The sequence below is a fragment of the Simochromis diagramma genome, unplaced genomic scaffold, assembly GCF_900408965.1.
Source record: "Simochromis diagramma unplaced genomic scaffold, fSimDia1.1 OVJJ01000320.1, whole genome shotgun sequence".
Taxonomy (NCBI): Eukaryota; Metazoa; Chordata; class Actinopteri; order Cichliformes; family Cichlidae; genus Simochromis; species Simochromis diagramma.
In genome coordinates, this window is record NW_024386773.1 from 8,652,776 (window position 1) to 8,674,652 (window position 21,877).

The 21,877-nt window shown below is 38.6% G+C and overlaps 2 protein-coding genes across 13 annotated transcripts in view; both read right to left on the reverse strand.

The window, feature by feature from the left end:
• On the reverse strand, positions 1-10,391 carry mybphb (myosin binding protein Hb). The gene is made up of 12 exons (XM_040006612.1): positions 10,149-10,391; positions 9,057-9,119; positions 8,751-8,885; positions 7,951-8,118; positions 4,826-4,914; positions 4,546-4,741; positions 4,326-4,465; positions 3,967-4,126; positions 2,816-2,952; positions 1,407-1,593; positions 1,224-1,277; positions 1-532 (listed from the first exon to the last, which is right to left on the reverse strand). The coding sequence occupies exons 1-11, from the start codon at positions 10,318-10,320 to the stop codon at positions 1,246-1,248; spliced, it is 1,479 nt and encodes a 492-aa protein (XP_039862546.1). The 5' UTR covers positions 10,321-10,391; the 3' UTR covers positions 1-532; positions 1,224-1,245.
• Positions 10,392-10,666: 275 nt separating this feature from the next.
• The window catches only part of nav1b (neuron navigator 1b), an 83,193-nt gene continuing 71,982 nt past the window's right edge, over positions 10,667-21,877 (reverse strand). For 8 of the 12 annotated variants that reach the window (XM_040006497.1, XM_040006520.1, XM_040006513.1 and 5 more), the window contains 16 exons: positions 21,674-21,785; positions 21,458-21,579; positions 20,907-20,915; positions 20,250-20,422; positions 19,885-20,041; positions 19,468-19,666; positions 18,837-18,937; positions 18,642-18,737; positions 17,208-17,376; positions 15,720-15,955; positions 15,439-15,590; positions 15,282-15,353; positions 14,788-14,984; positions 14,560-14,678; positions 14,147-14,344; positions 10,667-14,041 (listed from right to left, as the gene is read on the reverse strand). In XM_040006497.1, coding sequence (XP_039862431.1) covers positions 13,958-14,041; positions 14,147-14,344; positions 14,560-14,678; positions 14,788-14,984; positions 15,282-15,353; positions 15,439-15,590; positions 15,720-15,955; positions 17,208-17,376; positions 18,642-18,737; positions 18,837-18,937; positions 19,468-19,666; positions 19,885-20,041; positions 20,250-20,422; positions 20,907-20,915; positions 21,458-21,579; positions 21,674-21,785 — 2,196 coding nt within the window. In that variant the 3' untranslated portion in view covers positions 10,667-13,957. The remainder of the gene's footprint in view (positions 14,042-14,146; positions 14,345-14,559; positions 14,679-14,787; positions 14,985-15,281; positions 15,354-15,438; positions 15,591-15,719; positions 15,956-17,207; positions 17,377-18,641; positions 18,738-18,836; positions 18,938-19,467; positions 19,667-19,884; positions 20,042-20,249; positions 20,423-20,906; positions 20,916-21,457; positions 21,580-21,673; positions 21,786-21,877) is intronic. The other 4 variants (XM_040006539.1, XM_040006550.1, XM_040006591.1 and 1 more) reach the window with 2 other exon arrangements.

Below are 21,877 nucleotides of genomic sequence, written 5' to 3' on the forward strand. Positions count from 1 at the left end.
TCCATGTATGATCCCTGCTTTATTTTTTCCCTCCATAGAGCTTTTACAGATTATCATAGCACAATATTAAGTTTTTATTTAAACTGCTGTACACAATAGAAGCCATTACATGGCAGTGGTTACAATTTACAGAAAACAATGTGTTGAAAAAATAAAACCAGAAATTAAATAGTTTATTGGTATAAACTCATTGATGTTACATGTAGTTCTCCTACGAGGAACAGAAGATCCATCCTGCAAAATTCTTGGTGTTAGATGATAAAATAGGAAAGAACAGTGTCTGACAAATTCATAATTTAGTTACCATAGACTGTGTTGTTGGGGAGAAAGCTGATTGTGGGCAAGGATATGGACTTAAAAATGCAGTTGTAGCGATACTGATGATATTTAATATTTAATTGTAATTATTTTTCATCATAATTCAATGTTCATCATAATATTTGTTAGCGCTTGGCGATAGATCAGTCTACATCCATTAGGCAGTGTGGTCACCAGCCATATATACATGTTCTTCCAGGAATCCAGCACCTTCCTGCAGGGAAACAAAGACATTATTTAAACTACAAAAGTTTTTTTTTTATCAGTGTGGATGACCATTTTAGAAACACTGTCAGGCACCTGAGACTGCAAAGGCCCCTTTCCTTCTGAGTCTAATTTGGGATTGGATCAGTTGAACAAATAGCAAAAACATATGCTAAGAAATAAATTAAGCTGCAAAAACAGCAGTGATTTGAAACAAAGCACACATAAATAATTTTCTTGTATTTTTTTAATGTGTTGTACTGTTTAAGTGTTAAGAAGTGACCTACAAATAAAATGCTCCTGAAGGAAGCTACTGCAGCTACTTCTGCTGAGTTGATGAAATGTGATTAAGTCTCCAAACTGAGTGCATGGGGAGTCATTACAGTTTTAATTTATGGGTGCTACTGATTGGAGCATTTCAGTGGCAGTGGCCATGTTTTCCAAGTTTAGTTCTCTCCAAGTATGGACACCAAGTCATTTAGGCAGCTGGTGAAGACACACATAGATCAACCTATCCAATGGATCTTATTTAATTGTTTTAACACAAATGTCCAGCTACAACAGCACTACAATCAAAGCTAACCCCGAAATATTACCGTTCTGTTAAAAGTGTTGTGACAAAGTTGTATACGTGGTGTACTGATATTCTGAGAGCAAATAAAGTGTCAAAGTATAAAAAATAAATAAATCAGATTTCTCACCTGTGAGCGTCACGATGTCAGCTTATTTCTTGTCGGCATCTGCAATCACTGGCTCTGTATAACAAAGACACGTGATATTCAGGATACTGGGTACTGGCAAAGCAAGTCCTACAGCTGAAATAGAGTTTTTACACATATCCAAAAGACCTCGGATTTTAGTACAGCTTTAAGATCCTGACTTACGTTTGACCTCCAGCTTGCAGCTGACAGTTGCCTCTCCGTGATCATTCTTGGCTCTGCAGGAGTACACACCTCCGTCAAAGTTGCCAGGCTTTCGGATCTCCAGGGAGCAGATACCCTGGACACAAATCTGCCTGAACTTGGGGTCATCTCCAATAATCATCTGGTTTTTCATCCACTCAATCTTGGGCTGTAGAAAAACCGATTCATACAGTATAACTGGATGTAAAGAGCAAAACACCTTGCAAAGACTATGAACAGAAGTATTGTTGACATATTTGTGGCTTTGGGACTGAAGCAGAAACAACGTACACACACAGCTTGGGAGTTTAGTGGCATTAAAAGATAATAAATATCTGGTGGCCTCTTTGCATCGTATTGTGCTTAGTACCATTTATCCTACATCCTGTTGGTGACCTAGTGGATTGCAGACATGAAAGAAGAGGTAAGCAGAGATAGTGAGCTAATGAGCTAATGGGTGCAGCTTTCGTATGTTTAAGGAAGAAGGTGCCTATGGAACAGTCTAGCTAGCTTGCACCTCTGGTAAAATCGAATCTGCATGCACATTTAGACTTTAATATTTTAAAGACCAGAACTGTGTCGGAGGTTCTACATATGTAGCGATTATCTAAGCAAAGCAAACATTCTTCAACTTCTGTATTTTGTTAATAACAGGTAGTAGTAACAGGGACCTAATAATAAATGTGAATTACAGTGCTGAAGTATGATGAACCCGGGTGGACATTTGGGGTGTGGTTTTACATGAGATCAGCACTTCGAAGATTCTTACCTAGTTATTATCCTTTTAGCATTACTTGCGATTATTGTGATGTTTCTTTCTTTCTGTAAGAGTCTGTATGAAGAATTTAAAAGAAGGGTACGTCCCCACACTTTTATATGGCGATAATTTGCAAACAAAACTGCAACCAGAAAGTAGCCAATAAAATAGCTTTCACACCTGTCTGTAGTAGATATTTGGATTGAGGTGTTGACATAGAGCATTTTTATTTCGCTTGTCCTTTTAAAATGTGATATTTAGTGGGAGAAGAAAAACTGTAAGTATTTAAGCAAGCAGAAGAGACTGATCACTGATGTTCATTCTCCACCTCACAGTATAAAGCACCTTAAGACAGCGGTTCATATATTATGAATATATGAACCGAATTAGAGAATTACAAGAATGTAAATACAATTCACGTGGATTCATCAAGCAAGTTTTATAAAAAAAAAAAAAAGCTTCAATTGATCTCTGTGATCTAGCTTACAAGCAGTAACTTGGTCCATCAAGTTAATGACTGTAGACTGAACTGAAATTAAAAAGCACACTACTGTTGTCTTGAGACCAACAAGAGCTTACAATTGGTGCTGTTGAAGTGCTAATAGAGTGCAAATAGAGAGAGATGTTACTATACTTTTGGGGATCCCCTGACGGAGCAGAGCAGCTTGGTGCTGTAGCCAACAGTAGTGGCCCGGTCAGCCAGGGATGTGGTAAACTTGGGTGCCTCACTGAAGTCATGTTCCTTGTAGTCAGGAGGCTTGTAGTCAATGCCTGAAAATAGAGGAAAACACAAAATATGTAGAATGAAAAAAATTAGAAACATGAATTGCAGCCATGGCCTTTTCTATACATCCCCTCACATAGGTGATGGAGAACAAAACTGTCTGATGCAGTCATATCGCACATCAAATGGTTTCTAACCTGTTTCTGAGTGAAAAGTCAGTGTGATGTCTGACTGTCCGCTCGTAAGAAAAATAGAGGTAATTATCCAGTGAAATGTCAGAAAAACAATTTGCTGTTGTGTATATTGCGTTGTGCATCACGCTTTATCCAGGGATCACATAACAGATGTGTTTCTATTAGTGGAAACACATCTAATGTGGGCTGTCTCCTGTTTTGTGCCACATGTGAGAAAAAACAAATCCTGAGCAGCTTGTCCGGGGAAAGAAATGTGACTAACGGGGTCAAAAGCCATTTTAAGTCATACAAATTTTTAGCAAGCTAAATCGATTTTGTTTTTTAGTTTTTATTGTAAAACAAATCAAAATGTTCATTTCTGGCTCCAGAACTGTCCTTTATAGAAATGCAAAAATTGTCAAAGATTTCAGAAGTGGAGCATTCAGTCTGCACAAGATATTTTATTTTGAACTGTCTAGATTGTCTGCAGTTCCTGTAATTGATTTCCTCCCAATAAAGGAAATGGAAATCCAGCTGTTCTTGTTGCATTTAAGAGTAAGATTAAAGGGATTACAGTATTCTGTACTAGTGGGTGATACATTTTCTTAATAGTAATCAAATAGTTTAATGTTTATTGGTCCCCTGATTAGCTGTCAGGGATTTCAACCACACTTCACGCTACAGAAGTGAATTTTTGATTCATTTAGTTCTATTCCAAACAACTGTCCCTGCTCTCATTTAAATTTCGTTTAAATTCAAGAAAGGCTTACTGATGGCAGATGCCAACAATTTCAAATTTAAGGCAGGATCCACTGCTGAATGAATGAATAAATTAAAACATTTCTGATATCTTCCTTCTAATGCCTTATAGCTCTTTAAAAAAAGTACCTGTCTTCAAGATCTTGGCCTCTTCTTTTGTAACAGCAGCACTCTCACTCATTCCACACTTGTTTTCACCAAAAACTCTAAACTTGTAGGTGTTGCCCATGATGAGGTCTGAGATGGTGGCATTCAGTCTATGGTAATGCTCCAACACAGTGAACCAGTCCTTTAAACACACACACACACACACACACACACACACACACACACACACACACACACAGACATGATGGATTATTAGCAGACGTATTGGGGATTCAGGACATGCGGTATGTAATTTATCAGAGGGATGCTACTATTAATCATCAGAATGAGTTAGCTGTTATGACCTGAAAACAAGCGGCCCTTTGGTACAGAATACTTACTCCAGTTTTTTTGTCCGCCTTCTGCACTGTGTAACCCGTGATCTCTGTGTTTCCATTGTCTTTGGGTGCAGTCCACTCCAGAGCAACATTGAAACCCCAGGTATCCACAATCTTTACAGTGGCAGGAGGCCCTGGCAGCTCTGCGAACAAACAGGCATGGGTTGAGTATCAAATAGGACAGTTTTAAAGGCATCTCACACAGTATCAGAAATTTACTCACCAACAATTTGAAGGGTAATTTGAGCCTTGTCCTCAAAGTCATCCACCTTCACACACATCTCGTACACTCCAGAGTCCTCTCTCTCAGACGCACGGATGAACAGGATGCTGTCTCTTTCGGTGCTGCGAATGTTCACCCTCTTTGTGTCAAGGGGCTGCCCGTTCTTTGTCCAGGTGACCACAGGTTTGGGTTTTCCCTGAGAGAAGAAGCAAACAGACAGTGAATTCCAGTGTGTTATTTATTACCCATGGAGCGATGCACAGAAATCTTCCAATCTTACTGTGAAGGGGATGGTCAGATTGATCTTGTCTCCAACATTAGCGACATATCTCTGCCTAAGAAAACGAGGCAGACGGACCTTGGGACGATCTGGAGAGAAAATCAATGAGGAAAATAATTAATGGTTATTCGAATTATTCTCTTTTGCATGCCGTTTGCAAGATATGAGAATGCAGGACGCCTCCAACTTGCTCAGTGTAAATCATTCATTCTCTCTTTTAGAACCCACCTCCACCCCATCTCCGCCTCACGTAAGTCACTCCATCCAAGGCTCCATCTTATCTTCACCACCACCAACATCTAGGGTTGTGGCCTAATGCCATCACCCCTGGGATTTCATTCTCTTGTGTTAAGCCATCAGAGTCTAATCACGAATAGCATAATTGAATTCTGTAGATCAATAAATCACGTTCAATTCCTTCTAATGATTTGTCCTTATTGAACAGAGAAACCAAGAACAAGGCTCAGTCATAGGATAGTGACTTGTGAATCATAAGGTACTGTCGCCCTATACATTAGCCTGATATCATTATTTATCATTTGTTTTACTCTCAATGGGAACCATTATTTAACATCGCATTGTCCATTCATCCATCTGTTTGATTCATTTTCTTCCGCTTATACAATTCAGTGCCACAGTTGAGCTGGAGCCTAGCTGTTATAGAGTGAGAGGTGGGATACACCCTGGACAGGTCACATCTACAGACATATTAGAATCACTATTCAAACTAACATGCTTGGCTTTGGACTATGGAAGGATGCCAGGACACTCAGAGAGGACCCACACAGGCACAGGGAGAACACGCAAAGGTCCCACCCACTAGATTGAAACCCAGAACCTTCTTGCTGAGAGATAACAGTTCTAACCACCACATCCTCATGCTGCCTGCATTATGTCTTGTTAAAAAATATATTACAGTCTTTGTCAAGCAAGAGAGTCATTTTTAAAAAATGGGTTATTGTTATTTACACTAGCTGTGATATTTTTTTATTTATTCTTGATGAGTTTGTATAGTTGACTGTATGGGATTAACTGTGTAAATGTCATATATGATTATCTGATGATTAGCTGATGTTGTTTTTAACATTGGGGCTTAATGTATTAGCGGTAAGTGAGGGAGCGATTCGATCTATTTAGTGCATAACAACATAGGAGAGTACTTAAGCAAGATAGTATTTGAGTGTACAGGCATGTAAATTCATATATACGCATCTTTATTAATATGAAGTTGCATATGAAAGAATAAACTGAGACCTATGAACATGTAATTTTACAAACATTACATTTGTATGTTTTCATGCCAAAATCAATATAAATCAAATTAACATAAAGTTGATCTGAATGCCTTAATTGTTGCTTTATTTATTATCGTATTCACAAAAATTGATCTACACTTGTTGTTTAGTTTCTTGCTGTGTAGTCTCTTTTGTGCGATGTACCTGAAAGCTGACAATCAGTGAATGAAAAACAGAAATGTTTCAGATGGTTAGACACTTGGAAGGGTCCTGCTGTAGCTTGTTTGTAAAAGTGATCTGCAGAGAAGCAACACCTGCTGAGTGCAGCCCAGCAACATTTGTCAGGTCTCTAAATAAAGCAGGCGTACTGTAGTCAGTATATCGCTTCTCATGACGCATGATTTGGAGATTCGGTTACCCCCACTCACATCAGAATGCATTAAAATCGCAGATGAGATAAGCAGACACTCATCTGGACACTCCTGAAAGCAAATGATGAGTAAACATTAAATGGGATGTAAACTGTTAACTGTATAAAAAAAAAAAAATCAAAAAGAGGGTAAGCTAAGGTATTAGAAAGTATACACTGCATGTTAGGTGTCTTATCACTTCATGTGGAGAGGATTAACCTTAATAAAGATTTGTGCTGTAAAGTCCATGGCATGTTTCAAGATAAACAGTGAATCTCCAGCGGTGTCATGAGATTTAGGTGTCATCTGAGAGGTTAGAAGGATACCATCCACCCCCTCTCTACTCTCAGTCAGGACAGGCTGGAATTTACCATCCACCCCCTCTCTGCTCTTAACCCTTCCCTAAATGCTTGCAGTCAGATCACTTGACACCATCGATCTTGGAGAAGAGAGCCTGACATTCCCCTCAGCGTGAATCCTGGCAGGGATCACAAAGCAATGCCAACCCCTCCATAGAAAAGTCTGTGTTAACAGCACAGACATCCCAGTTATTTTCTAAAGCTTTGTGGTAATTTTGTAGGAAACCATTCATAAGTTGATTCTATATGGAGGCCACCCGCTATGGTGAACACGATGGTTAATGTGACTACCGAAAGACTGCCAGTTCAGCTGGGATCAAGTTGCCTTCCCTCCCTGTTTGACTCTCCATTACACATAACGATAATTTGTGAGGGGACCCAGAGTCATGCAGCTCCTCCTTATAAAGCCCTCAGGGTCCAATCATCTTTCACAGCAATTCAGCTCAGATACATATACTGTCTATGATTAACACTGTAAGGTGTGCAGCAACAGTAAAACCGTCCACTTATCAAGTGTGTAATTATCACACTGTTGCCAGCTGGGTCGGGGTTTCAACTTAAAGCGGAAACAAGAGAGAACACCACAGTTTTAAAATGCAACATTGCAGGCATGTGCCAACAGGACATGGACAGCTGAGAGGAAAAACATCGCTGAGCTTCTTAGCTTTGACTCCTGCACTTTGCAACTCCCCTTTCTCGTGATAAATGGCGCCATAAACTTTAGGCTATATCTGTTTCAGATGGTACGCACTGTCCACTGTCTTAAAACACTAAATTTAATCATTTAGCACCTGGGAGAAAGTTTAATTTCATATATATGATGTAGAACGTCTGTTTATCGAGTGGATTTCTTAAACAGCACTGATGTAAACATTGGGAAATAAGAGTAGAGAATGGCCTGATTTTGGAATGATTTTTTACAGCTTTTATGGTTGATTAATTGTAAAACAATTAGTTTATGGTATTAAATACATAAATAGTATGGACAATATATTAAATAGTATTGTTAATTCAGGATTTAGTACCCTTTAGTTTATCTTGTAAATAATTGGTTTTCCAAGAGGTAAAATTCCCTTATAGAAAATGTTCAGATTATGTTCTCTATTGGAAACACTTCTTACCAGCGACCTCCTTCACCAACACAGGCTCAGGGAGGCTAACGGGAGGACTGCGGCCACCTTCGTTCACAGCAACCACTCGGATCTTCAGGCGGTCACCAGTGGTTTGGTTCTTGATAATAAAGCGGGAAGACTTCTGCAGTTCCGCATTGACTGCTTTCCAATCCTCAGCTGGATGAGAAAAATTACACACAATGATGAATGAGTTTAAAAAGCTGTTGTTTTTTTTTTCAAAGGAAGAGTTTGCCCAATATGCAAAATGTAGAAAGAGTGAGTTTGATTTTGAGTGAATTTATACAAATTATCAGGCACTAAGAAAAATGTAGGACAGTGAGCACTCCTTTTTTTTGCAGCGTTCATATTCATTAAATTTCTGTGTGGGTCTGCTAAATCAAGCCTGCACTGTATTGCTGCTGACATTAGCTTAGTGCTGTAAGTCTAAATGCAGAACGTCCAGCAAGACTGCAGCAGCTCCTGAAATGCCTCTTTCCTTGTAGGGAGAAGTTAGGTAGCTCGTGATATAACTCTGCGACTGACACTTCAGGAACAGCTGCTGCTGATGTGCCTGACACACTTTAAAACAGAAAAGAATAAGAATTTCCTGACTATATTTTGAAAAAATAAAAATGATAAACTATGGTGCAATTAAAGATGCACGTTGTGAAACCGTAAAATCTGCAGCTGAAAAAGTAATTCAAAGGTCAGCTGACATTTCTGTCAGGGTATATTAATACCACTATCTGACCCCTTTCGTGGACATGCTGCTATATGATGCACGTGGTTCAGAGAAGAGCAGGGCTTACTTCCATCCTTGCAGACTTCAATGGTGTATCCATCTAGACCTGAAGCCCCAATGTTCTCTGGCTGGCTCCAAATGATAGTGACCGAAGTGTCGTTCTTATCCTCAACAAAGAGATCCACAGGAGCGCTTGTGGGCTCTGCAGATGCCACATAAAATACAATTATTACATGAATGAATTTTAAAGACAAAGCCTATAGTATGTTGGAATACATTTTCCTATTTTAATGTTGTAATAAGCACAAAGCAAATTACAAAAAACAATGAAATAGGTTTTGAAATAAAGTTTTCACTTTCAAGAAAAGGTTACCTTTGGGTGGTGGGGGCGTAGGTGGTTTAGGCTCTTCTGGTGCAGGTGCCTCAGCAGCTTCAGCTGATGTTAAACAGGCATTTGTATTATTGTTGGCAGCATATAATGAGCAGAGCGACAGCATCAAATATAATCCAGCTATGCATCTCACAGCTCTCTGTCCTCTTTGCTGGGAATTCAAAGGATTAACAATGCTATCACATGGAGAATTTCCATCCAGTTAGTCTCAAATGACAAAATCATCTCAGTTGTTAAGGAGAGAGAGGAGTGAAGAGGAACACGTTTTCTATTTTTGCAGGTTGGATTAACACCAGCAGAGATTGCTGCTGGTGCAGCCTCCTGTATCGCTGCACTCAAAGTAGTTATTATTAAGTGTTATATATTATCAATTAATGCATTGAGGAAGGTGGAACATGTTTTGAGACTAAGCACTGCAGAAAGTTTTATCAAGAAGTCACTTAGAGTAGTTGCTAAAGCACTAATGAACAAGTGAAGTCCTTTAATTTACCATCATCAGTGGAGGCAGCTGGCAATTCCTCAAAAGCAGGAGTGGCAGCTGATATTAAGGGTTAGTGCACTCATTTTTATGGTAGAAGACATCACTGAGTGTGCATTTCCGGCACGGAGTTAAACGATTCAAATAAAAATGAACACATACTCCTCTGTGTGACTGTGAGTCAAGTCAGTGGGAGCATTGATGTTGGCGCTAGATTTCAAAATCAGTGTTCAACAAGACGAATTTAAGTGTTATAGATTATAGAAAAACGTATTTTAGTCGATAAACATGCACTGTCAACATACATTCCTACAACAAACGTTTCATAATGCACTGTGACTTTTAGGATTATCTGCTTGTAAAACATGCATGTGATGCATGAAAGCACATAATAGGAGGAACTTAACAAGTTAGCGTTTTTGCAGAAGGGCAAAAGTAAGCATTTGAACAGTTCACACTGACCCCTCAGAAGTGCACGTGTCTAAAAAGTTACCATTGGATCAATTAAAGAGTTACCGACTTATCAAAAGTTCAGCCATCGAGAAAAAATGATTAAAGGTGGGCCGTTTGAGACACTGCTGTGCACGGGTAATTACCAGGTGGCGCAGCCTCTCCCTCGGTTGGGGCAGGTTCAGCTTCAGCCGGGGGGGCCTCCACGGGAGCGGGCTCCGGGGCGGGTTCAGGAGCCGGCTCTGGAGCCTTTGCCTCCTCTTTCTTGGCTGGTTCTTTCTTAGCCGCCTTCTTGATTGGGGCAGGCTTGGACGGCATGTTGGAGATGGCAGCTAATTCCCAACTCGTTTAAGTCCTTCGAACTGTATCCAGTGCCATCATTCCTGCGGGGGTGGCAGGCTTATATATGGCTCGGCACTTTCAGACGCCGCCCCCTAATAATGTATTACATGTAATGGATACCGACACCATGTATGACTCAGACCCCACTCAATTTGTCCCAGTCTGCACTCTCACTATACATACTGTACACTATTAACTGCTTTACTAATTTAAAAAAGCCTTTTTAAATGAATTTGATATGATGATGAACTCTATTACTTAATGGTTATTGCAATTCCTAGTAACAGGTCACTCATGTCAACTTGAACAAGAAGCAACAGAATAAATATAACATGTATTTTATTAATTTCAACAAACAGTGATAAGTGGATGAAAGCCTTCAGAAGCATGCCTTATCCATGTATTGGACCCAACTTTGAAGAAATATATCTTTCTCTCACAGATTTAGTTTTTCCTCCTCAGTGATTGTTGCCGCATCCAGAATGCTGACATATTTACAGACTTTACAATGATGCTCTGTACAAAATAGAGAAATTAACTTTTACAAAGGATTCTTTAGAAAAAGAAAAAAAAAGAAATATCAAATATCTGAGTATTAAAAAAAGAAAACATTATCATCTATTATCAATGATTTTCCTAAACAATGCATTAATGTTAACATTTTTTCATCACACAGCAAGTTTACATGCATTTACAACACTTAGAAACCCTTGACATTTGCACATTAGTGACACTGCATACAGCGTAACATTGTTTTCTTAATCTTAGTCCACAACAAGCTTTGCGAAAATATGACTATTCAGCAACATGTATTGGCCTAAGATGTCAGATTGGTTTTTTTTACTTGTTTTAATGCAGACTAACTGCGAACTATTTCCACCTCATCTTTTGATTTTTTAACCTTCCTTGAGGGGACGGTTGTGATTTGATAAACTGGAACTGAATTGCTTTTTATTTCGTTTTTTTTATTGTCATTTGACGATTTACAAGTCCAGCTGCATTACTTTAGTTGCCATTCATAAGGACAAAACACATCAGCTAAACTTATGAACCCTGTCTTCAATGTATCACCAAACAAATCCTCTTCTCTTTAAGGCTCTGTATCTCCAGCTGACACTTTTATCTTGTGGTGCAGTTTGGTCTGAATTAAGAACTCAAAGCCTGACTATATGAGACAAACACAGCGTTTGTCTGTGAATTTCATCATTGCTGATTGCCAACACCAGTAGAAGTTGCTGCATAGTCCCAGTACACTAGTAAGCAAACACAAATCACAGCTACCACAGAACAACAGGCACAACAACCAGTGAATGAGAAGCTGGAGTTGATGGCTTTAGTTAACCTGCAAAACAGATCAGAGAGGGGCTTGTAACACAGTCTGATACCTCACATATTTACAGTAATCAAAGTCAGCATGATGTCAGGGTAAGAGTCCCAGACACTTGACATCGTTTTTGCTCTTCGATGTCTTTTCTTCATTCATTTTTTAGTTTGCTTGTGACCAGTAAGAGCTGCAGATTAGCTTGAAAATTTAAAACCAGCCTTATACAAACAGTGCAATAAAGCAAATAAGCATGAAGCATCTCAGACATAAGTTTTTAGACTTTCTTATTGAGCTGTCTTTAAGTGGTCCAACATTCATTTACAGGTTTTACTTCAGGTGAAGTTTAGTCTGAGCACCGAAATGTTGGGGATAAAGAATTATTTCACCACCACTTGCACAACAATCTGTCATTTACTCCATAGGGGGCGTGTTCACACACATCTACACCAAATTCTTCATAAAGCATTTTAAATCTTTTTAACTCTTGCCTTGGAATAAGCATTCTCTACTACTTGATTCTGCATCATGTGCCCAAAATCCTCTCAAACGTAAATACTGCAGGACATCAACTCGGGTATATACCATATAAGATCTCACATGACTTCAGCCACTACAGAATGTCTTTAATAACATCTCCTATGAACTGTCACACATTTTCTTCCAAATATATTTCATATTTCTTTTGCGGTTGACAGAAATTACAGACAACTTTTTGCTAACCTACCCAGAACATCTACACAGCTTTTATCCAACACTAAAACAGTTTGGGACATTTTTAAGGAGCACCATGAGTACCGTACCTAAATGAAATTAAACATGAGTGGGGAGAAAATGTTATTTTTGTTTGTGAAGCGTGTAAAAAATGAAACGGAAACAGGCAGCTCTAAAGCCACCCTGCTCAGCCATTAATAAAAGTGTTTAGCAGTAGAACTTTGATAAGGCTTACTTTAAAAGCACCTCCTACATGACTGTTATACGGCTGCTGTATAGGTATTTTCTATACATTCATAGTTGAACTTAAAACCCTAACTTGACAGTCAATATGCATGATTAAAGTACAGTATTTGGTTCAGTATATTCGATATTTGCACCAACTAATGTAGATAAAGTAACTACAATGCAATCTGACTGTATTTACAGAATATACACAGTAACTAGTCTGAATGTTTGGGGAAAGACTTGAAATAGATGTGCCTTTTCCTACATAAATGTTCTAGAGAAACAATCTTGAATTGGATTTAAATAACATTTACTCGTTATGTCTTCATTAGAGGTTGTTTGTTAAGTTATATCATCCCTGTGTAGTAAGTATCTAATACCTGATACATATGGCGACATTGGTGGCACTACTTAAGTAGCGACTAAAACAAAATTAAGTGTGCAGCGACAAAGTGATGAACTTACATCACTGATAAATAAGTTCTGTTTTATGCAAAAGAGTATGACAGCAGATTTAACTCATAAACTATGAAAATGATAAAGAAGATGGGAAAAAGTAAAAATATATTTTGAAAATTCCGCTTGGAGTGTTCAGACTTCTTTTTTTTTTTTTTGCTGTGAAACGTAACCATGATGAACTGTAATATATAATATAGAAAGCTGAAGAAACAGCTTAGGATGCGGCTGTCTTAGGATGTTATTGATAAAAGCACCAGTATATTCTGCTTAAGTTGAGGTGACATTGATGTCTTTGTCTTAAGGCATATCATAAGTTTCACCTGCTCGGGCTGTAGAGTTCAGGATTGCATATATGTAAGATTTGGCCTTCAAAGACTGATACAGTAGATATGTGCCAAAGAACCTTGCAAGAAAGACTGGTATCTGTGATGCTGTCATACTCTTTTCCAATGGCTCTTTTTGACAAACACTTCAAGGTGCCCTTGAGCATAAAACAGGATTGACCGTGTGTTTTGTTGCAGAAGTCCCCTGAAGCTGAAGTGCTGAGCTGATGGACTTCTTAACAATCCACTAGCACCAATCTAAAAGTACTGAGGGCTACCATACTGGTAAAGATATCTGATTTATGTGAAGTGATTCTTAAATATATAATTAAGTAAGAGAACATAGCTTTTCATTTAACAGGTTTTTTTGAAAATACTGAATGGGTTAAATGATTTGGATTTAATAAGTCATATTTTCAAACTTCTCCTGCAGGAATGATGGTTTTTAATAGCCCCACAACCATTTCTGAGGGTCCATTTGTTCCTGAATATGCACTGCATACACTGCAGTACAGTAAGCAAAAACAAAAAAATTGGAGAGCTAAGTGTTTAGGTGTGAGCTTTGTATTCAAAGTTTAGGCAGGCTAGGGTCTTCTTTGTCTGGTGATTCAATGAAATTGGCAGCCTCTTGAAGTTTCAAAAGCATTGCCATCTATAAAAAAAACAAACAAAAGAGAGATTTGGGAAATTAGAACTTCTCAGGTTTGCAGATCAGTTTAAGAAATAATAGAAAGTATTGGGACACTGTCTGTATTACCAGAGGATCATTTTCCATGGAGCTGGGCGGAGTCTCTTTGTGAGGCCTCTCCTCACTTGGCTGGCAGGGGCTGCTGGAGCCGATGCTGGGAGGAGGTAGGTGGAACAATTTTGCCTGGTCCTGCTGGGCAGATGGCCAAGGCAGGGTGCCCCTCACCCACTCCACTGGGTCCTCCCATACTGCCTTTTGGCCATGGACCTGAGGAGTCACAACATAGCACCAAAGTAAAATTAGACTACAGCATTTCCTGTGAAAGGAAAGTCGATGGTGCTTTCAGAGAATAATCAAACTGCAAATTAATCTTGACCAAGTTTTATTTCAACAAGAATTACTTATTTTATTTGCTGTTATGGCTGCCCTAATCAATAAAAGCTGATTAAAAGTTTTCACTTTAAATGATTAAAGTGGTTCACCTTGATGCCATCCTTGGCCCCTTCTTGCAGGTATGGTATGATAGAGTGGTTCCAAAGATCAATGAACCATGATCGAAACTCATCCACTGTGACTGGACAGGATAAGAAAAAGCAAGGGCCTAAAGAGAAAAAAGCAGAAAGAAGAGTGAGAATGCAGCAACAACTATCACATCGAAACTAAACCTGTTTCTTCATTCCTAAAGTTATCCTCTCTCAAGTGCTTCATACCTATGAGGAAATCCGATGTGCTGTGCTTCTCTAGGAAGGTGTGCAAATGATACCACAGTTTGGGAACCCAGTCTAACACCCTGATTAGATCCTCATTGGTCAAGTTCCTCTCATCTTCGGACTCCATCAACTTCCTGTGCAAGTATCGCACAAGGAAGCCATTGGCTGGCTCCACATTATTGGAGAAGGTCACCATCCTGAGACAATGAGAAGCATTGCATGTCACAACGCTAGACTTAATAGTTTGTTAACAACATATTTCATTATTTAAGAAGGTTTACCTTAGCTACACAATAGATACATTGTAGTTATAGATACCCTATAAAGACGTCTTTTTATTTTGGTCTTTTGGCTTTTAGAAGCCTATCATTATCCTCTTACTTATAGTACTGGGACAGCATTATTGAATGAAGCATGCAAAAATTCTTCAACCAGCATTAATAGTTTCAACAGGTTATTGCTATATATTAGTTACATAGTCATTTATAACCAACCTGAAGCTGAGATGCAGGCCATGGTTTGCGATCATCTTCACTGGCTGATTGCTTGTTCCAACAATGTAAGGGCTAAACAATATTGCACAGTTAAGGCCACATTCAGCACCTACATAACTATGGTTTATCAAGTTGTATTCACGGAGACGAAGTTTACCATTTGTGATATTTGCAGGTTAGAGCACCATTGACAAGTTCACTGATGGAAGCAGGATCATGAATATCATCCAGAATCACCACCAATGGTATTTCCGTTGCGCTTTCCCGGTCTATTTGATTCGCTAAATTAGAAAGATAAAGCTGCAGATCCTACAAAGAAAGAGACAGAGATTGCAATACAAAATGATAAAAGTAAAATCATACAGGTGCAGACTGGACAAACTCAGTCTGTGGAAGAAGAATTGTGGGGATCTTTAATGGCACATCAGTTTCTGTTACCTTGCATGACTGGCGGTGCATGTTGAAAGTGACCACAATGCCATCCGTGACTTCGCGAGCACTGCGGTCCACCAGGTACTCAGCCAGCCGGGAAGCGAGGTACGTCTTCCCAGTGCCACTCGGCCCAGACAAGATCAGACGACGATGTTTGAGTAGAAGACTTATGTAGTGCTGCATCATGGGTTTGGGAATGAGAGTTTCAAATACCAGGCTGTCCACACACTTCTCCTTCAAACCTGAGCATAGTGAAGGAAAGAAAGAATGACTTGCATGATCAACTGCTCTAATAAACAAAGTTGATGGCCATCTGCTAATTACATTGGATGTATCAGCGATGGTGATAAAGTGCAGTTTGATGCATGATATTTAAATGCTTGATTGGAATTCTGTTAATATCTATACCAGAAAAAATACACATTGCAAACTGGACTGGCTTCAGTCAGAAGATGTTGTGAAAACAGATTTATATTACTTTGCATGTCCTTCATAATCAGCACAGAGCTCAAGCATTTCACTCTGAAAATAGTTCTGCATCAAGTGTAGGAAGTCTTTGCACCCCCATCCCCCAGCCTGCAGAAGTGCAATCTTCCTTAACATCTATGGGGCCCATGTGTCTGACGCTGGTCGACCAGCTGGGCCTGACTGCCCTGAGATCATGTTACTCAGAGCCCTGTCTGGGCTGCCGCTGCTTTCCCAGCTCTCCGAGCACTTGGCTCCTCGCATTCCTGCATGCGAAGGTGGAGCGGGGTCAACCACCAAACCAGAACCATGACTGTTCCCACCGATCATCACTCTGGTTTAGAATCACTGATGGGCTCAACATGTGTGCAACTCAACAAAACAAAACAGTGCCAAAGGGTAAATGCTTATACCATCCTAGTGATAACGCTAAGTGAGCCTCTGACAACAGGTCACGTTGTTGTTTACATCTATATCTGTTTAGACATGACCTTTGACCTTCTAGATATAAATCACATAATTTTATTGTATTGATATTTGTTGAACTTTGTTATAATATACATAGGAATGCATTTGAATTCTTGCATCAAGGCCAAAAATCATTTTTGTGGGGTAAAACAAACAAACACTTTTGACCATTAAATTCTAATTAGTTCTTCCTTAAATATAATTCAGTGTTTGAATCGGACAGACATATGGATAACATGAAGTGTAGTGTTTCAGGTCACAACTGTCGAAAATAATTATTTTAATAAAATAGCGTTTGGGGAGAAATAATGACCTCATCAGCTGCTTTGACCGAGGATCAGAACAGTGCAGTTCATTGGTTTTGACCACAAATGATTGTAGAGAAGTCGCCTCAAGCTAAAAAAAAAAGCCTCATACAAAAATCATTGTGAATTAGGAAATTTGAATGTTGAATTCCAAACTTTACGTTTCAATACTAATCTGAATGAATTTACTTCTAATTCTGTGAATAAAACATCTTAAATTTAGTAGCACTTTAGAAGTTATACATTTTCTGCAAACCTTTCAGTGCCACTGTGATGCTACTGGGGCCTCGTGACATGCAGCGAGAGGGTTGTGTCTCAGGAGCTTCTCCTCCCAGCACTCTCTTAATGTGGCCCATACTGTAACTGTAGATGGAATCTGTAGACAGTCCCAGACTGGAGGTGGGGTCCACCTTGGCTATATATACCTGGAAGAAAAAGTAAAGAAAAGCAGAACTGAGTAAAACTAAGTAAAGAAAACTCCTTACAAGAAGAAGAAGAAAAATAAGAAGAAAAATATGTACAGTACAACAAAAAAATATAACAAAATATACAAAGTATAACAAAAAATTACGAAGTTTTAGAGCTATTCCTCCACACAACACATTTGGTTTTATTACCACCACACAAATAAAATGAATGATCTTTCAAGCCCATTACCCTCGTAACAAAATCAGAAAGTTATTTTAAGTTTACAGATGCAGCTCAAAAACTAGAATTATGAAAAAGTTTGTAATTTCCATTTAGTCTATCATATATTAAATTTTCAATATTAGTTTTGATAGTTAAACCTTAAAGCTCCTTCCATAAAAAAAAATAACTCAAAATATTTGAATATTTCAATTTAAGTTTAAGTAAAGTACTATTAAAATGGTATGAATACTGTGTACCTGTCAGTTCAGTATATGCAATCACAATCATGCAGAAGACTACCGACTTGACAGTTGTCCAGACGATGATCACTGACATTTCCCACAAGGAGAGTAACCTAGCGAAAGTTATTGCTAAAAGGTTGACTGTCTTCAGAGGCTGTACTGAAGCATACTAATGGAAAGTTGACTGGAAGGGAAAAGGGTGGTAGGAAAAGGTGTGCAACCATCAAGGATGTCCTCAGTCTTGAGAGGACTGTTGAAAAAGTCAATTCAAGAACTTCGCAAGGAGTGAAGTGAGATTAGTTTAAGATACAGATATCTTCAGCAAAGTGCTACAACTACAGCTGGACCTGACTGTTGCTCAATGGTACAAAGTCTCATTTTTTTTTAGATGACTGTAAACTTTACATTTCAAAGATTTACTGTCTACTGTTTACATTTTAAAAATCAAGTCCCAAGAGACTGCAGGAAGAGTAGAGAGGTAGAGAATCCAAGATGTTTGAAGTTTAGTGTGAAATTTCCACAGTCTATAATGATTAGGGGTGCCATATCATCTGCTGGTTTTAATGATGGTTGCTGGTCCATGATGGCTTTAAATATTTCACTTTATGTGAATGTAGAAGATATGAGTTTTTGAATTAAATACCATTTTCAGAAGCACTTGTATGTATGTTTTCTGTGTCTTACTTTACACCTCTGAACAGCGCTCCTGATGCTCCTCTTGATGCTTAAGTTAATGTGACAGCTGAATTGTAATTGTAAGCATGCTTCAAATTTGCATTCAGCTTTTTAACAGGTTGCAGTGAGTGAGGATTTCTCACCTTAAAAGCCTGACTGACAGCTGAGTCAAGCATCACCCAATCCATCCTGCCATTCACTCTGACAGTGCCGACAAAGAAATCCTGCTGTTTAACCTCCTGTTGACACAAAGTGAAGTTAATAGGTGATTAACAGGTGGCAGAGGCAATTTAAGAGGAAAGGAAGGATTTAGAAAAAGCAAATTTACGAAAACATACATCTTTAAAGACACGTAGATCTGCAACACAAACCACGACCCTGACACGATGGTCATCTCTCTGTGAGGAAAGGCTGAGAGAATCTGCAGTGTGGATGTCTGCTAAGCAGTAAATCAAAGAGTGTATAAACAGAAAAAAGAAAGCTAATGAGGCACAAGTTGAAAGTTGAAAACAAGCAGTGTTAATTTTGCATTATATTCTGTATCTACTGAACTGTAATTTTAAAAGATCATATTTTATAGACTTCAGAACAAAAGCATGGATTTTTACATCACCATGTATTAAATGACCAAGGAAACAAGTAATGGATTTTGACTTCCTTGACACTGTAACTTTAATTTTTATTGTTATCAGACATTTAATCTCTGGGCATATAGATTCTAAATAATGGCATGAGGCAATTATAGGGATTCTAGAAAATCCAATGATTTCAGTGATACTGAATTACATCAAATTATTTTTTCTTCAAATAAATTCGGTTGAGAAGTTCTTTTTATCATTCAGATAAACATGCTTATTTTCACTGTTCTGTTTTTGTTTGTTTTTTTAAATCTAAGTACTATACCCAGTTATCTGACTCATTGTTGCATTCTTACTCCTATAAATATAAATGTCAAAGACTGAGCTGTACCTGAGCTGCTCCCCTCACTCAGCCCTCTGCTGTAGCTTTTAGGCACGTGCATGGCTACTGACTGTCGGGGTGATGAGCTTCCCAGAGCAGTGAGACCTGAGGACTGGGAAACAGAGCTGGAGGGTCCAGGAGATGGACAGGGAGACAAAGTACCTGTCTTCAGATGGTCGTTCTCAGCCTTCAGGTTTTCGATTGTCCTCTATTTAAAATAAATAAGTAAATAAGCAAATAAAATTACAGATCACTGCACTGTTTACCAATTGCAAAATACAAAACACTAAAGGTTAAGATTTTTACAAAAGCAAATCAACTGGTCTAGACAAAAATCTTCATAAAATAAACATCCGGCTGGAAAATGAAATGCACTTTGAGGCCAACCTTTTTATGAAACAAACAAAAAAACAAAATTACATGTACCTGCATGTTGTTCATGGCCTCCTGCAGCTGCTCCAGCTGATGGGCTGAACTCAGAGCCTCGAGGCGGATGTCTGTCAGTTTACGCTCCTTCTCCCACAGTTCTGAGCGCAGGTCTGTTACAACCTTATCATCACCTGCCTCACTCCCTTCAGAGAGTCTGGTGACAATGAAATTATGATAATGAAAATTATCATTATGGTACTGTAGCAGGGATCAGAGGAATGACAGGAAAATAACAATTTTACAGAGTTCTGTGATATTCTGTTTTCACATCTACGAGAAGTTTGTATTTATTTATATTGTGATTCAATTCCTTATTTGATATGCATATAAATAGAACAATGATAAAGATCCTTGTATGGTACCTTGAAGATGATGCTGAGGATTTCATTGACACCGGAGGGTTATCTCCATCATGGTGGATTTTGGGGGAGGAAGGTGCTGAGGATTCTGGGGTGGCAATCTCTTCAATGTCAGCATATGGCCCAGTTGGCTTTGAGCCCTTCTTACTAAAAGCCTTGTTGAATGAGCTGCGTAACTGTTGGGAGAATACATGAAATTGAGATGTAATAAATAACAAGCCTGGAAAAAAAACAAGAATAAAAGCAAAAGACAGCTGAAAAGAAATTCTTAAAAAGTGATTGTGATGACCTGAGAGTTCACAGAATGTGGCTTTTTTTAAACAAAAAGTAGGCAAATATAAATTTCCAAACAAAAAAAAAGTTGGTGAAATGTTAGATTTACAGCAAACTAGTTTAATAAAACTCATTTAGTATGTTGGGGTTTTCAGTTTCTGAAAATTGTAACAGCAGTTTGAAGTCCACAAGACAATAAATTTAATAATAAACATTTAATAATAAAGCATGATTAAATCATACAGTAATTGTGTATGTTTGAAAACCAGACAAACAAAAAAAAAGGATGACAGAACATTTCCCAACAGTTAGGAAGTATGACTCAAAGCACATGCAGGCTGGAGTGGAAAAGGTTTGAGTTTTATTTATTGTAACAACATCACTCACCTCAAAGACCTAAAATAAAAAAGCGGGGCAGCATGAGGGAGAGACCAGAGTCATATTTAATACGAAAGATGGAACAGGACAGGAGGCGAATCACACACACACAAGCAGGAGCGTAAAGTAGGACAACAACTGACTTTTTCAGTCTGAACACACAAGACACAACAAGAAAAGGAAGCAAGACATGTTCATTCATTTAAAATATTCATCCATAAAACCATTGAGCTGTATTGTTATAATCACAATTAAAAGCAATTATAATTCTATAGCTCCACCATACATTTCAGATGTTATATGTAAGACAAAAAGAACAAAAAGACCCAGTTTTATCAACACAGTCACTGAATGTGGTCAGTCTGATCAATTTGGAATCACTAAATTGATACCAATATTGTTACTTTCATCTCGTTTCCTGATGATTTGTATGAAACTATGAAATGTATTTGTTTTTCCTGCCATATATTGTCCTGCACAGACGCCATACAGGATGGTACATTAAGACTCCTGGTGAACTTCTTAGGCACAAATTTAGTCAGTGACCAGTGTTTCCTCACCCAGCTCTTCTTCTTCTTCTTCTTAGCCTCCTGCTCCTTGAGGCTGCCCATGCTCGAGTGGCTGGTGGTGCTGGTAAGACTGGAGAGGCTTTCTGAGGAGTTCTGGCGGTTGATCTGCAGCTCTGAATACCCAAAAGAAAATAGAAGAGTTGAACAAGGAGACAGAAGTATATGACAGTCAAAATCCTACTGTATATCATAAAGCGCAGTCTGTACCTTTGGGTGTGACATCCGGATTACTGAGGGCCCCCTGAATGATTTCCTGGGCTTCAGTATTTTTGGCCTTCAGAATGTCAATGGTGTCCTTCAATTCAGTAAGCTCAGAGTCCTTAAGGAAACATCAGTATGTAGTCATGTTAGTTGATGGGTTAGTAACTGAGCCAAGATTTTTCTGTACCGACGACTGTGGAATGCCTCTTA

Excerpts from the sequence above, each read along its gene's own strand:
- mybphb (XM_040006612.1), bottom strand. The coding sequence starts at position 10,320 with ATGCCGTCCAAGCCTGCCCCAATCAAGAAGGCGGCTAAGAAAGAACCA. Across the intron at positions 8,886-9,056 it reads TACGCCCCCACCACCCAAAG|AGCCCACAAGCGCTCCTGTG; the intron begins GTAACCTTTTCT and ends TGGCATCTGCAG. Across the intron at positions 4,127-4,325 it reads AGGCGGACAAAAAAACTGGA|GACTGGTTCACTGTGTTGGA; the intron begins GTAAGTATTCTG and ends GTGTGTTTAAAG.